General features: G+C 46.3%; 1 protein-coding gene across 3 annotated transcripts in view; it reads right to left on the reverse strand.

The window, feature by feature from the left end:
• The window catches only part of WBP1L (WW domain binding protein 1 like), a 56,898-nt gene that overhangs the window by 30,591 nt on the left and 9,624 nt on the right, over positions 1–16,683 (reverse strand). The window contains exon 1 of one of the 3 annotated variants that reach the window (XM_078077172.1): positions 4,953–5,132. The exons of the other annotated variants lie outside the window; for them this stretch is intronic. Within the exon in view, the coding sequence (XP_077933298.1) occupies positions 4,953–4,979 (27 nt within the window). The 5' untranslated portion in view covers positions 4,980–5,132. Of the gene's footprint in view, positions 1–4,952; positions 5,133–16,683 lie in introns of those variants that run through there. 3 annotated transcript variants of the gene reach the window in all.

Raw genomic sequence — 16,683 nt, forward strand, 5'->3', positions numbered from 1 at the left:
CCTTTAGGCTGGCTTAGCACTGTGGCATTTTCAGTGCTGTCCTTGTGAGACCCTAAGACCTCTTATTAGGCCAGGGAATAGCTGGGGTTCAACATTCTGGTTGCCCTGTTACATTCAGCATCGGGCCAATCACGGGCCTGTAGGACCAGCTCCCACTGTCTGTAAACAGCCCCTTGGGCCAGGGGCCTCTGTCCATGACATATTCCAACAGGGGCAGGAGCACCCCAGTTTTGCTGGAAACTACTCACTTCCAGTATCAAGGATCACCTCACTTCAGTGAGGACAATTTGGGGGAGAGTGGGCCCCTCCCACAGAGAAAGGCAACATTCTGAGGTGCAAGATACAAATGATGATTGTCTTGATGGATCTATAGCCTGGACTCCATGGGCCAGCAGTTGCCATCAACTGGTCCTTCCACCCACCTGCGGTGCAACCACGGAGACTACTGGACTGTGGACGGGGCCACCTACAGAAAGCCCCCTCCCCACACCTGTGAATTCACAGCACCCTGTCCCTCTCAAATGGCACTCACCACCAGATCGTTCCAATTACCCTGAGCACTTACTTCCCCTACCTGACCATAAACCCCTTGAGGGCAGGGATAGAGTTTATGTCTCTTTGTATCTACAACATGCTTTGAATGGAATATGTGCACAATACCTTTTAGATATAGCATGTTAGTCCTAAGAATCCTCCTGCATTATGAAATCAATGCCTTCTGAATCAAACATGAAATAGAATTCATTCAAATCAGCAGACTAAGGATGTTCTGTTACAATCTTATTCTCTGAAAGTCTGTTAGGTTTACAGGATGGATTCTCTCTTAACCATTAACTGGCCAGTTAATAAAGGGGTAAGATGCCCAACTCTGTGGGGTATCTAAACCCTGGTACACGGTACCATGCCCAGAAAGTTTGACAGGTGACTCTCTTAGGAAGTTTAGCTCCTCTAAGCACAAAAAGACTGCTCTTTAGTCAACACTAGTTTCCAGTGAGCTGTCTTAACTGTCCTTTGCATGGAAGAACTAATACAGCCTAAAGCTTAATGCCCTTTACAGACATTGAATTCATGCCACTGTCATAATCAGACTGAAGGGCCCTAATGCTTTCCTCCTTCTCTGTGTCACAAAGGACGCCAATGGTTGGTGAGCCAAAGTCCTTGTCTTGCTTCAGGCATACCTAGTACTGACTCACAGATGACAGTTTCCCTTCTCATTACAGGAGAAAACAAAAACAACACTCCCAACCTGGTCTGTCTGGAATGCTCTTTCCCCAGATCATATGTCTGGTAAACTCCTACTCATCCTTCAAGACTCAGATCAGATATCACCTTCTCAAGAAAGCCTTTCATGCACACCACTCTCTACCCTCCCCTCAACCCTCACCCCCTTCTCCCCCCACCACCACCCCCGCACCTGACTGAGATGCTTTCCCACCCTCTGCTGTCCTAGGTCCTGGGCATTCCTGTTATAGGCAGTTATCATGCAACTATTTCCATGCTACTAAACCTAGTGGAGCAGGGGGCGCTCTCAAATTGCCAGAAACTAGGTCAGTCAGAACCACCTGGGGAACTTCATAGAAATGCATGTTCCTGGGCTCTGGCCCCAGATCTACAAAATCTACATTGTCATCAGCCCCACTCCCAGGTGATTTTAATGCATTTTGAGAACCACTGCATTGGAGTATGAGCTCCTAGTAGGTTAAGGGTTTGGTTTTTTTAAAGATTTTATTTATTCATTTGAGACACAGAGATACAGAGAGAGAGCATGAGCAGGGGGAGAGGCAGAGGGAGAGGGAGAAGCAGGCTCCTCGCTGAGCCAGGAGCCCGATGTGGGGCTCGATCCCAGGACCCTGGGATCATGACCTGAGCCGAAGGCAGATGCTTAACCCTCTGAACCACCCAGGCGCCCCTTTGTTTTTTTTTTAATCTTTATTTATCTTTGCATCCTTTGTGTCAGGTCCACATTCATTAAGTGTTCAAATCTCCTTGTAGTGGCATTATTCAGTAGATGCTGCATTCATGAGAGTCTTCCACAGAGTAAATGCAAATGGGCACAAAGAGACCAGCAGTGTCTTAGCTGGAACCTGGGCCGCCTAGAAACAACCTTCAGATAATATGCCCCAACTAAAACAATGCTCTTCTCACACAGGCCTTGGGCAGAGCAGTCTAGGTAGTGAGAGAAACTCCAGGCTTTAGAATCAAAAGACCAGGGTTTAAAAAGAAACAAGGGATGCCTGGGTGGCTCAGCCAGTTGAGCATCCAACTCCTGGTTTCAGCTCAGGTCACGATCTCAGAGTCGTGGGATCGAGCTCCACGTTGGGCTCCAGTCTCAGCTCAGAGTGTGCTGGAGATTATTGCCCTCTTCCTCTTCCCCTCCCCTGATCATGAGCCTGCTCTCTCTCTAAAATAAATAAATAAAATATTAAAAAAAAAAAAAAAAGAAAGAAAGAAAAGAGAAGAAAAAACAAAACTTCCATTACCATTTTCCTAGCTAGCTGAGCAACTCTGGGCAAACCGGCTTACCTCCTGTAAGCCTCAGCATGCACCTCTATAGAAACAGAATCGTACTACCACTTAAGACAGGGTTGTTATGTGGATTAAGAGAGAAAAAAAAGTATGAAAGTACAAATGTATTATGTATGATAAAGACCAATAGCATATATATTTTTGTCATTTTTTAAAAACAGAATTATCACCAAGTAATCTTTAGAAAGCTAGCTTTCCCATAGCTCCAGTAAAGAATGTAGTTACACTGTCAGACACAGAAATGCTAGAAATACACAAAATTATGTAACCAAAAACAGTCAAAGTTTTTATAGGCAAGGTCTGAATCACAGAGGGGTCTTCAAGAGGACTTCTAGTTCAACCTTCTACCAGGGATTTGTTCAGAAACAAGAGCTTAAGGGGTGCCTAGGTGGCTCAGATGGTTGCTTAACCATCCAATTCTTGGTTTCAGCTCAGGTCATGATCTCAGGGTCCTGAGATCAAGCCCCGCCTCAGGCTCTGCGCTCAACCTGGAGTCTGCTTAAGATTCTCCCTTTACCCCTCCACTCACCGCCCTCCGTCGCCCCTGCGTGCACACTCTCCCTCTCTCAAATAAATAAATAAAGCTTAAAAAAAAAAAAAGAAAGAAAGAAAGAAGAGCTTAAGATTCCCCTGCTGTTGATCCTCTGAGATGCTCCCCAGGACGACCAACCCAGCCCTTCACTTGATCTATTGCATCCTCTCACTCAGCTGAGAGGAGGTGACTGGACATGGGCCCTCCTCTTCTTGTCTCAATATACAAGATGACTAGCATATTGATATAGTAATCAACAGCCTCCCAACCCCCAGTCAGCTCACGCTGGTAGACCTGTCCACTCCACCCTCCACCTCTGGTCCTCAGACTTCTAGTTTCCCATACTCTTGCGGTCCTATGGGGTCTCACATCCCTTAGAGATGAGTACATAGAAATAATGGTTACATTTTTACTAAATGCCTACGCTCAGCCAGCCAAGGTGCTCATGTTTTAAATACACTCTTTTGTGAAAACCCCTCAATAACTCTTCCAGTAGGTTTTATTATTTTCATTTCAAAGATGAGGCTCAGAGCAGTTAAGTGGCCTGCCCAAGACCCTGGGGGAGCCAGGATTTGGACACAGGACTTTCTGGCTCCCCCGGCCTGCTCCTTCCACCTGATCACACAGTCTCCACCTCTCTCCCCCTGACATCGGACATATATGCATGGGATGCTTCATCCAGCTCATCTCCAATGCTGCTCAAAGTCCTCACCAGGGCTCACTCCGCCCACAGGTTAAAAGGACAGCCTTCCTTGGGGGACAGAGGAGGCGCTCGAATGCCCCCCACACCCACCCCCTGGCCTACCAGCTGCACCAAAGGCACACTGCAGATTAACAAGAGAACCGACAGTATGTATGGAGTGAGCTTTTCAGAGACACTGACTTTTAAAGAATTTGGGGCAACCCAAGGGAGATCTGCTCACCCAGCACTTTTCTAACAGTGAGACGAACCCAGCAGCCCCTAGCAGCGCCTCGCTAAGGCTTCTGGTTTGATCTCATCTGTGGCTTTTCCTCACCCAGGAACAGGCAGCAGAGGGTGTGCGTCTGTCCCCACCCCCTCTTACAGCCACTGGTTACAGTTACACATTCCGATACAGACATGCCTCTCAGACCAAAGGGGGGTGGGGTGGCCAACTCTCGGAAGCCCTGGAACAAATAGTTGGCAACAGCTGTGTTCTCAGCAGACAGCAGTTGGTCTCTTGCTACTGTTTTCTCATTCCACACTAGGTTACGGGCTATAATTTAGTGCCCCTACTTCAAACAGCAGTTCGTAAAGCAATCAAGACTCTGCCACAGGGGTCTGTTGGCTCTGAAAAATCTGTCAGGAACGCCAAAATGTGGCCAATCCCACTCCCATCCCTCTGAGATATCCAGGACGTCCCTGAGCCACACAGCCCTGACCACACGCCTACAAAGAGAAAAAGCCTCTGGGAGCCCTTCCCTCTAGAAGATCCCTCTCCCCCCAACTCAGACTCTCTTTAGAACGAGAGAACTGTTAAGAAATCTCTGCAAACTAACCGAATCAAAATGGAGAAGGAATAAAAGCAGTTTGGATCAAGAATCTAGTCTGCCTCTCCTCTTCCCCAGTCTCTCCCCTCAGCTGTTTCTTCTGTAAGGCTCTGGAAACAGCTTTATGGTATCTAATGGAAAATCAGAATGGATGGCCCCAGAGACCTCAGGGATGTAGGGGGTTAAGAACACGGTGGCTCTGGAAGTAAGGAGCAACTAGCACACAAGAAGAGAAGACTGGAAATTTCTGCATGGGAGCTGGCCTGCTCGAGCTGCGAGACATTTTTCTCAAAGGTTCCCTCCACCCAAAGCAGTAGTACAACAAAACAAGCTCCCACCCTTCTTCCCTGCCCAAACCCGATCCACGGATAGCCAGTTCAATTACCTGTCTAAGACCCAAAAGGAAAGGCATCCTGCAAGAGCATCGTCCACACTAACGTTTGGAACAAAGGGCTTTTAAAAAGTTAAGGTCTTGGAATGAGCATTTCCCCAGGTGGGCCTGCGTGCTCCGCGGTCCCAGTTAACTGGCCTTCCTTAGCAAAGAAGAGAAAGTAAACAGAGTCCTGGGACCAGGCAGGCGCTCTCCCTCCTGCTGTCCTCGCTACTCCCCCCGCCTGGCTCCGACCCACCCCCACCTTCTCGTGACATATCTCAGACGCAGCAAAGCCCAAGCTGTCTGCCAAGGGGGAAATGACATCAGTTCAGGCACAGCAGAAAAAACTCCAGACAGCTGCTGTGGAATACTGAGGAGGATGTGCTGCAAACCCATGATGGCCAGCCCAGGACCCTACCTAGCCCTGGGGCCTGAGACATCAGCTCCCCTCAGCTCTGAGCTGGCTCTGAGCATATAAATCAAATCCCTCCAGCTGGAAAGAGCCACATTTCTCTGAATAAGGACTGGAGGCTAGAACTCCCAGGCTATTGTTTCTCCTCCTTGGGAAAAATAATCAAGCCCAGTGATTTGTCAGTTTCACAGAGACTTCTCTGCCCCCACTCCCACCAGAATCAGCACTCAGTAAATAACAGTTGTATTAAGCCCGGCTATCCCAACTTTCTCTGGAGATTGAGGCAGTTAGCAGGGAGGGCTGGGAGGCACCTTTCCCCCAGCTAAGGTAGGACGTGCCACTCGGACGCTGACCTCTGGAGCCCTCGCTTCCACAGGAGAGTTTATATTTCATAAACAAACTGCGCATGTGCAGGTGCCAACATCTTTCCTCACTTGTCTTACAAAAGGTACAACAAGTCCCACGGCAGCCTCCAAGGTGCCAGTAAAGCAGATCATCTATATTTAAACCAACTCTTGCTTCTGAAAAGTTCACCACCCCAGGCTCATCATGCTTTCTTCTCTAAGCTCAATTTGTGGAGAAAATGGCTAACAGCAAGCTCTGCACAAGAAGCAAAGGCCCGGCGGCTGGCGGCTGGTGTAGGCCAGCTCTCCTCTGGCCACCCTTCCCTAAAAAACAGGTCTCGGCCTCTCTCCCCAGCCCTAAATCCTCCATCAAAGACAACAGCCACTCACAAAGAACAAAAGGTTCATGTTTGGATTTGTACTTGCAGAAATGACTCCTTTTGGAGGACTTTATAAATCCAAAGTTACTTTCTAATAACTTCTGGGGCTAAAAATTGATTCTATTTTTCCACCACTCAAAGCAAGTGTATCTCCTCTTTTTATTTTCTGCAACAGTTTTCTTCCAGTGATATTCATCAAAGGCCTCCATGGGAGTGGCACGGTGCCGGGCATGACCCAGGTAAATCTGAAATGACTTGCAAATTAGTATCTCTCACCCCCACCTCAGACAATAAATTAGCCGCACACAACACTTACAGCATGGTGAGTTGCCAACAGTACTTTTCAATCGTTAGTGAATCCAGCCAGACACACAATGTGCTTGCTGCAGGTCTCCCACTGATGGTCAAGGTCACACTGACTTTCCTGACAAGGAAATGAATGAGCCAAGCCAGCTGAGCCATTTCCTCGAGGCTCATGAAAAGAATGAACCTGAACCGCAGCCTCACTGCTACGGAGAGAGAGGGGGAGTGATGTGTAGAGAGCAGTAGCTTCTGCTGTTGCAGGTGTTTTGGGGTCAGGGGGCCATTCTTCAGCAAATATGTATTCTCAAGACGAGGCCACAGAGTCGATCCCATGCCTTGCTCTGCACAAGAAGCAAACACTCTCACCCACAGGCCAAATCAGCAGACAGGAGGACAGGAGACAGGCAGGCGCGGATATCAAGGCACAGTTTTCAACACCCTCCTTTCATTTCCTCAGTCCCCTGGCTATCGCTGACCACCACAAAACACATGCAGCATTATGACTTTTGTCAGCCAAACTGGAGGAAAGGGCATCTGCAGCCCTTCCTGGGCAACTCTGGTCTGAACTTACCTAATAAGACACAGTGGCACCTGCAAATCTCTGGAAAGAGTCCCATGGCATAAGTGTACTTACCCATTCATTGCACACCTACTGAATGCCCACAGTGTGCCAGACACTGTTCCAGGTGCTGGGGACACTGTGATGAGCAAAACGCTCAAGGACCCCTGCTCTGATGGGTTATGGAAGCATTCCACATTTCTAAATAACACTCATCAGCAGTGATCTCTGAATAAGTGGAAGTGCAGCAAAATTACTAGAAATCCAAAAATAATTTTGTAAAAGTTCAATCTAAATTATCAAAATTGCATCACAGGCTTCCCAATTTTCCCCTAATGAATCATCATCCTTTTATGGATGTAATTCAAAGCAGTGTTTCTAATCAGCAGCTGTCTACTTTTATCTTCTTATAAGATTATAAAATCCAAAAAAAATAAAATCCTGTGTACAAGGCAGCGTTAAACTCAATGCATTACACCTAGCACAATATCACATACTCGAACAAAGTGTTTACTGATAATGACTTCTTTCTCACTAATCTTCTCCTTGACCCTCCCACCAACCCCTTGCTGACTAACCCTCATTGAGCACTGAAATTTGGGGGAAGTGAGGAGAAAAAGAGACTGAACCGGCAAACATCGGCATCCTTAGGAAGAAAAGTTCACTTTTTGCCATGTGACCACAACCCAGTGATGAAGTAGTCAGCTTTGGGATTTCAGAGGCAAGATGATCATTAGCGATTTCTACTCATCTGAAAAAAAAAAAAAAAGGGGTCCTTTTATGTAAGTGACCCAGGCTCATACATGATAGACTAAAGGTAAGTCAAATCCTTCTACAAACAATTTTAGTCATCTGCCTGACAATGCAGAATTTAATTCAATGCTGAATTCACCAACTTAAAAAAAAAAAAAAAGGAAGTCACACTATACCAGAATTAAGCAGGATTATGTTGTCAAAATGTTGCAGTTTAACAACTGTCTATGGGCCCAGGCAATGTCTGAGCCCCCCTTCCACTGACCCAGCCCCTTCCTCCCCAATTTAGAAACCCCCCAAAGATAGTAATGCTGGATTCTGAATAACTTATTATTTAAGAAGACACACTATAACAGTGTATATGTTCATGGCTAAGAGAATTCATCCTTTCATTGTAGAATCTTTTGGCAATATCTTTCTAGGCACCCTATACATTTATAATCTTTAAATTCAGGGATGGAGGCGGGGAGAGCTATTTTTTCAGTACTGACAATGAGCCAGACTCTGTGCTAAGAACTCCATTTAACCCACATTGTACTTAACACCACAACAAACTCATGATGTCGGTACTACCCCTGTTCAGTTGCAGAAACTGAAGCACATGGACACCTTGCCCCAGGTCACACAGCTAGCAATGGGAGAGCAAGGATATGAATAAAGCCTCTAGCTCCAAAGACTCTTTCCTTGACAGTAATACAGGTATCGTGGTATTAGACCAAAAGTTACCAATGAGGCGAACACCAGAACTGAGGGTTCAGCTGAACATTGAGCAGACACGCACATCCCTGGTCAGTGGCCCAGAAGCCTGTTTTAGAAGAATGCCACTTACACCGGCTCTGATAGTTGTATTCTGGAGCACAGCGGACAGGCCCTTGGGCCCCAGGATGCCCATTCTGACCCACTTTGGAGCCCGAGTTCTATGAGGTAAATGATTGGGAAAGCCCTAAAGTTCTCATCCGTTCTCAGCACACAACTGGTCTCCATGCAAGGAGCCAGCTGGAATAGAAGATCTTCCATGCCTTGGATCTCAGGTAACCGGTGAATTGTTCCCACACCATGTCATGGCGAGGTGAGGCTGGAAGGAGACTAGGGCTGAGAGCTGGGGGTTTCTAATTTCACAATCAAGGAATGTGAAGAAAGAGTTTTGTCACAATAAGCCAACAACTGCCAGGCTTCTAGGATAGGAGACAATCTCCAGACCCAAGGCCGTTTTTACTAACAGGAGCTTTGGAGCAGAGACTGCTAGGCAGACACAGAACATCTAAAATGAGAGCTCTTTTATCTTTCTCAGCTTGGGCACAGGCACATTTAAATGCCTTCCAGTTTGGACTCAAATACAACACCAAAAAACCCCAAACCAAACCAAACAACAACAACAACAACAAAAACCCAGAAGTGCAGATGAACTCCAAACCCCAAACCAAAGTGAGCACCACAAAACCAAGGCATCCTCATGTCACGAATGTGAGGCTGGGCATCAATAAAAGGATCCTGAAGTAATTATTTTTGGGGAATGCCATGGGAAGGATTCCAAACCCAAAACAAAGATTTGCAGAACTTTGCCAAGTAGAAATGCTAAGGACTGCTTAGCTGCCAGAAACCAAGAATATTAGCTTATCTGTGTCCTGGGGCTGGACAAAGGCAGACGTGTAGCAAGCCTGCCGAGACAAGAAAACACACCTTTCCTGGATTCTGAATAGGACAAGGAGTTCTACAAGTCACACAGAGCTGGTGGGGTGCCTGGAAGGGTATCTATGGATATAGGGGTGCCTGGCTGGCTCAGTCGGTAGAGCACGCGACTCTTGATCTCGGGGTCATGAGTCTGAGCCCCAAACTGGGCGTAGAGATTACTTAAAAACAAAAACCAAAAAAACCTACAACTGCTTTCCTACTCTTGAGTCTTCCAGGAAAGATGGCTGGGCAAACAGCCCTTAACTGTAGTATGTAATCACTTGCTAAACATCAAACAATATATTTCAGAGAGGGAGTACTCTAACATATGTTGGTATCTCAGTCCTTACAGGTGAAAACCCGGAAGCTTCGGTGAAGTTAGGTAACTCATTCAAGGGCACACACCTAGTAGGCAGTGGGGCCGGCACTTCAATCAGGCCTGTGTGACTCTAAAATGGCTCAAACAGGCATGGAAGTGGTATTTCAATAGTGTAATTGTCACTTCCCCTTCATCTGTGACCCAGAAAGTCACAGTCACATCCAGCCACCCAGGCTGTAGCATGAGGATGAGGGGGGTGCACTACTGGATGAATGAGTCTTGCCCTGGAGGATTTATTGACTTAATTGCCCAGTTAGGGAGAAAAGACAGCAGGTACCTAAACAAACAGAGGTACTCTATAATAAATGTAGGGGGGAGGAGTGGAGACAGTAACTGCAAGATGAGCTCCAAGAAGAGAGGCCGGTCAGGGACAGAATGGCCAATGAAGGGGCGCCTGGGTGGCTCAGATGGTTAAGCGTCTGCCTTTGGCTCAGGTCATGATCCCAGGGTCCTGGGATCGAGTCCCGCATCGGGCTCCCTGCTAGGCGGGGAGCCTGCTTCTCCCTCTGCCTCTGCCTCTCTCTCTCTCTCTCTCTCTGTCTCTCATGAATAAATAAATAAAACAGTTAAAAAAAAAAAAAGAATGGCCAATGAAAACTGTATCAAAGGACAGGGACTAAAATAACATGGATGCTAGGGGTAGGAAGATGAGCATGGTAGGCAGAGCCAAGTAGAGCCCAAAGCATAAAGACAAGGACACGTGGGGCATCTGAGAAAGACACAAGATGAGGCACAGATGAGCTGGAGGGAGAAGGCAGAAGCCCCACACACTGAGTACCTCTGACCAGCACATTTGTTCTTTCTGATGACTAGGGGAGCACCATGAATAGCAAGGACAGGAATTTCTAGTTTACTTAGTATCTTAGGCTCTCTTTTTGCTTGTTTACATCTTGGAAGTTGCTCTTGTTCCACTCTGAGGGGTGGGGGAGGTGGAGGGAAGATACCTATTTCAAAGGTCTTTTAAATAGAGAGAGAGAGAGAGAGAGAAATAAAAGTAGCAGAAGGTGATGATGAAATCTCAAGACAATTCCTTTACGTAGTCAGGTTCTGACCCAGCTGTCTTGTCTGAGAAAAAGAGAAAACACACACACACACACAAAAGTAGCAGAAGCTGAAACCGGTTTAACAACAGCTCCTTGAGGTTCCTAGCTTTCCTGCCCCCTAAAAAGAAAATCCTTCTGTGCTGACAATCAATCACTCCACAAATATTTATTACCTCCTGGGACAGCCATTTACTGCCTGCTCCAGAGAGCGCAGGGGTCTCTGAATCTCAGCGCAGACCGTGGGCTGTCCCTGAGTTAATGGGCTGCCACTGATCTGCAACTCTAGCTTTATCAAGTACAACAGCAGCCTTGTTTGTTTTTGTACCGAAATGCCAGGTTCGTTTTTTCCTGCCCTGAAAACAGTTCAACCCCCCACCAAACCAGCAAGGAGCCAAGAATTACATGACAATCAGCAAGCTCGGCTCAGGGGCGTCCCCTGACACTTTTCACGTCTCCTCCCCAGCTGCTCTCTAAACTGAAGATTGGAATAAGAACAAAAGGAGGGACGTGGGTCACACCCAGTACCTGACACACACTGCAATGTAACCAGGAAAGAGCACTAACTCCATTAGGGAAATTAGTCTTCAAGGTCTCCACTAAATCTGATTTCATCTCTCCCTTTTATTTCAACTTGGAGCAAGACAAGGAGAGACGTGATCCACTTCGGGTGGGAGCTCGGGTACAGTGGTGGCAGGCCGGCAGTAAGGGCTAACAGGAAGGTCATTTTATTAAAGGCACCTCAACTCTTGAGTCCCGGGAAGCAGCTCCAGGCCCTCTAGCTGCAATACTGTAAGAGCGATTATTCACACTGTCCAGACAGAGACCATCTTGGTTGTGCTTTTATAGGAAAATCCACCCACTCTTTACGTGCTCATAAGCTCGGCAAAATGATTTCTTCTCAGGCCTAACTCTTCTAAAGTAGAAGCAACTTATGGGCAAGATGTCTAACTTTCACTTCTGTGTCCCTCACCTTACCAAGCAATGCCTTGCACAAAGCAGGCCCTCAAGAAAGGATAGAGAGATGTATGACTGTAAAAAGGAAGCCAATACAGCTGAATCCCCAGACAGTAGGGCAGGTGACATTTTTGTGGCCACAGAAACCTGATAAACAGCTAAGAGATCGGGAGAGCACCTGGATATTACTGGGAAACCCTCTGTGTGTCCCCATTATCTGTACACCTATAATTTCTCCGCTGAGGAGTTTAAAGCATTTAAGCCATCTCAAAAGCAAAATTCCCTTACTCAAGGCAGGGATGCACTCTAACCCCATCAGTTTTTCGATTATGGGGGCTAAGATGAAGCTGCTCCTGGTTTTGTCGCTGGTCACCAACTAACTCCATCAAGCAACACCTAGAAGTTGCCTTTTTTCTCTTTTTCTGCACAAAGGATTGTGAAACTTAATAAGGTCTAGCTGGAAACACAGCTCCTGGCACCATATCTTCCCTCATTCCCTGGATCCTATGTAAATCAAATACTACCTCTTCCCTCCTTCGGCTATTTGATAACCAATCTACCCCAGGTCTAAGAGTTCATGGTCAAAAGCACCAGAAGGAAACATTAAGACAGTTTATCCCTCCCATAAGTTGTAGGGGGTGGAAAAGCTTCTGGAACACACACATCCACACCCCCAAGGAAAATGATGACGAAGGGTGGTGAAACTGGAGAGGGCATCAGAGCAGATGAATCCTCTGCTCCTTTCATCATATAACTAAATCCTCTGCTCCTTTTGTCACATAATGCTCAACCGCAGGCCACACGTGAACCCGGGACTTGCAGGCCACAGAGAGTGGGGCCACACAGATGACAGCAGTAAGTAAACCCTACTTCAAAACCACCTTGACCCAGGGCCCAAATCATAAACCACTAGAGTAAAGCAGAAGTAGTAGGCAGAGATATGCTACGATACAGACCTAAAGCTTAGGGAGAGAAAAGCTAAAAGTGTCCTTGAGAAAGCACACCCCCGCCATGGCAAGAAGGGAAATCAGTGCAAGCCACTGGCCCTCCCTGAAAAAAAAATCAGCAGGTACTCGTATCTTTGCACTTATATCCATTGTTCCGAAGCCTTCCACTTTATTCAAGATGCACATTCTGGGCAAGACGTGCTCACTACTGCAGAAAAGGTAGAGCCAAGCAGTGAGAGAGACAATAAATCATCATCCTTGCAGAACTCAAGGTCTATAAACTACCTTCACATCCATTTTAGTTGCTCCTTTTATCAGCTGGTGACGGGGCTAGAAGTTTTTACTATCCCCACTTGCCAGACAATATAGTGAAGGTCCGAACACGTGCAGTGGCCTAGGACCAGACTTAGAGCTTCTGACAGAAGGGACAGAGGTCTTCCCATGGAACCCCAGGGAGTGACACACACTAGACGCTACTGGGGTGCTGGTATTCTCCCGTGCTACTACCTATCCTCAGGACCCTACAACAATTGCTTAACTTCTCTGAGTTGGCTGGTTACTTCTATCAGCATCGCCCAGAGACAACTCTGAGGCAGCCATTTCTGCGATAAGAGGCCCATGTGGTCAAAGAAGGCTGCCGTCTCTCTTGGGAGATTCACGATGCATGTGCTTTACAGGGAAGCCTCTGAGGAGTCTCACGGTTAAGAAGCTTGTTCAACCCAAAATCTCCTACATTTCAAACAGCACAGTCTTTCTTTCTTACTGAACATGTGTTCATGGCATCATTATCTCTACCGTGTCTGTCAGTCTCCAAATTCTAGGCTCCATTTCTCCCTCAGCAGCTTTGCTCATCTGCTGTGAACCCCCCAGTACTGTATCTTGAGGGCAGGCGTGGTCAGCCAGGCACAGGATGGGGACACGTGGCTGACGCCCCTGAAGAGGGGAAAGAGGACAAAATACACTGACAGGTCTTCTCATTTTCTCAGGTTTCTCTGAACATTTGTGCAATCTCAGGTAAGAATAGGATTTTCCCCCGAATTCTCCCTACGCTAGAAATTGAGGGCAAAAGTCCTAAGTTAATCTTTCACTTTACACACTGGGGAGAGGTTGGAAAGGGATATTCACTGTGACAAGATGACAAAGAAAATTTGGGGGGCGGGGGTTGTTGTCATGTTTGAAACTCCACCACTAGACGTGGTCAAGCGAAAGAGAAAGCTGTAGCTGGAAGGGCACCTCTGACACTCACAGAACTGAGGTGTGTTCTTGGGGAGTAACTTTTTTTAAAGTAGCGGCACACTTAGTGAGGGTTACTTACTTACAAAAGCTGAAGAACTGTCATATATTAGCTGCATTTTCTAATGGTATTTTTACCTCTGGATCTAACTTAAGTTCTCACATGCAAGATCCTATAACATTAAGCAATTGTCCATTTTTTAGGGCATGATATGGTACGGTGGTTATGCTGAGGAACAAATTCTTTTATCTTTTAGAGATTCAAACGGAACTACTCATGGTTGAAATGATATGAAGTCTGCAGTCTTCTTCAAAATAACATCGCTGGGCATGAATGGAAGTGAAAGTAGGTATAGACAAAAGAAGACAGCCCATGACAATAAATTGCTGAAGTTGGGTGACGGGGACTTGGGGGCTCATTACAGAGCCCTTGAAGGAACCAAGGAACACCAAAACCTCAAGTGACAAAAGAAAAAAATAGATAAACTGGACTTCCCCCAAATGAAAAACAACTGTGCTTCAAAGGGCACCACCGAGAAAGTGAAAGACAAAACAAAACAAAAACCACCGAAAGGGAAAAATATTTGCTAATCATTTATCTGATAAAGGACTCATAAAGGCTTCTTAACGTGAGACTCCTCAGGCTTCCCTGTAAAGCACATGCATTGCGCATCTCTGAGGGAGACGGCAGCTTTCTTTGACCACATGGGCCTCTTATCGCAGAAATGGCTGCGTCAGCGCCCTCTCTGGGCAATGCTGATAGAAGGAACCAGCCAATACAGAGAAGTTAAGCAACTGGTTCCAGGGTCATGGGAATAGATGGTAACATGGGAAAATGCCAGAGCCCCAGTAGAGTCTAGTTTAAAGGGGAAAATCCTCTGGGCAGTCACTCACTGGGATTCCATGAGACGACTTCTGTCCCTTTAGTCAGATAAGGGACTTTAAAATGGGCAAAGAACTGAACAGACATTTCTACAAAGAAGATACACAAATGGCCGCTAAGAACATCAGATGTTCAACATCACGAGTCATTAGGGAAATGCAAGTCAAAACTACAATGAGATCCTACTTCACACCCGTTAGGATGGTTATGATAAAAAAGACAGACAAGGGGTGCCTGCGTGGCTCAGTCATTAAGCGTCTGCCTTCAGCTCAGGTCATGATCCCAGGATCCTGGGATTGAGTCCCACATCGGGCTCCCTGCTCGGCGGGAAGTCTGCTTCTCCCTCTCCCATTGCCCGTGCTTGTGTTTCCTCTCTTGCTGTGTCTCTCTCTGTCAAATAAAAAAAAAATCTTAAAAAAAAAAAAAGAGAGACAATAATAGGTGTTGGAGAGGATGTGGAGAAACTGGAACCCTCAAAATTGCCAGTGGGGAACACGACATGGTACAGCCACTTTGGAAAACAGTCTGGCAATTCCTGAAACAAGCAGACATACAGTTACCACATGAACAGCAATTCTACTTCTAGGCATATCCTAAGAAAAATGAAAACACACGTCCACACAAAAACTTGTCTACCAACGTTCATAGCATTATTCCTAACAGTCCCAAAGTGGTAACAGCCCAAATGTCTATGAGTTGACCAATCGATGAATAAAATGTTATACCCATACAACAGAATATGAATGGAAAGGAAGAAAGTACTGACACCTGCTAAAAACATTATGCTAAGTGAAAGAAACTAATCACAAAACACCACATGGTGTTACGATTCTATTTACATGAAGTGTTCAGAACAGGAAAACCCACAGTAGCAGAAAGCAGATTAGTGGTTGCCAGGGAATGGGGTTTGGGGGGCTCAGGAAGGGAACTACTAATGGATATAGGGTTGCTTTCTGGGGTGATGAAAATGTTCTGAAATAGACAGGGGTGACGGTGGCCCAATCTTGTGAACATGCTAAAAAACAGTGAATTGTACACTCTACAAGGGTGAATTTTACAGTGTGTGAATTGTATCTCAATAAAGCTGTTACTACTTTTTTAAAAAGCCTCAGAAACCACCCTCCCCTCAGAACAGGAAGTACAGTACACCTCAGCACGGGACACTGTGTGCCGAGAGCAGACAGACCTGCGTGTGGTCTAGCACTGTGGTCAGAATAGATGTCCAACCACAACTCCCACACCCAAGACAAGGCACACCTCTTTGCTGGTGGTAACCCCTCTCTTCCTCACTCAAGGGGGCACAGTGATGTACAGATCAGGATAATTGTATATATTCTAATTTACCTGCTCTGAGAATAAACAATCTCATACTTTATTATCAGAAAACAATTGCTGGAAAAACGCCCCTCAACAGACTTCCAAGGCTGGTGATAGAGAAAGTGACTCACATGCCTTCTGGACTAGGAGCTCACTAAAATATACTCTTAAATTCTTCCACTGGAAACAGATCTTGGGTCAGTCAAGGGATAAGGAAGCCTCAAGGCTTCCCCCAAAGCTTTAAAAAAAAAAAAAAAAAAGATAATTACACAGGCTAACATTTACCAAGTAATTACTATGTGGCAGGCACTGTTCTAAGTGCTTTGTAAGTACTAACTCAATTAATCCTTACAATAACTCAATTAACGTGCACAATAACCCTATAAGCGAGGTGCTATTATCCCCTTTTACAGATGAGGAAACTGAGTCAACTAACTAGCCTAAGGCCCTCTGGAGGCAGTCTGGCTCCAGTCTGCACTCTCAGTGATGATATTTCCAAGGACTCCTTCTGGGATGACCACCACAGAAGGATGGCTGGTTAGACTTGTGTGCCACACAGCAACCG

This window comes from Halichoerus grypus, chromosome 7, assembly GCF_964656455.1.
Source record: "Halichoerus grypus chromosome 7, mHalGry1.hap1.1, whole genome shotgun sequence".
In the NCBI taxonomy this organism is placed as follows: domain Eukaryota; kingdom Metazoa; phylum Chordata; class Mammalia; order Carnivora; family Phocidae; genus Halichoerus; species Halichoerus grypus.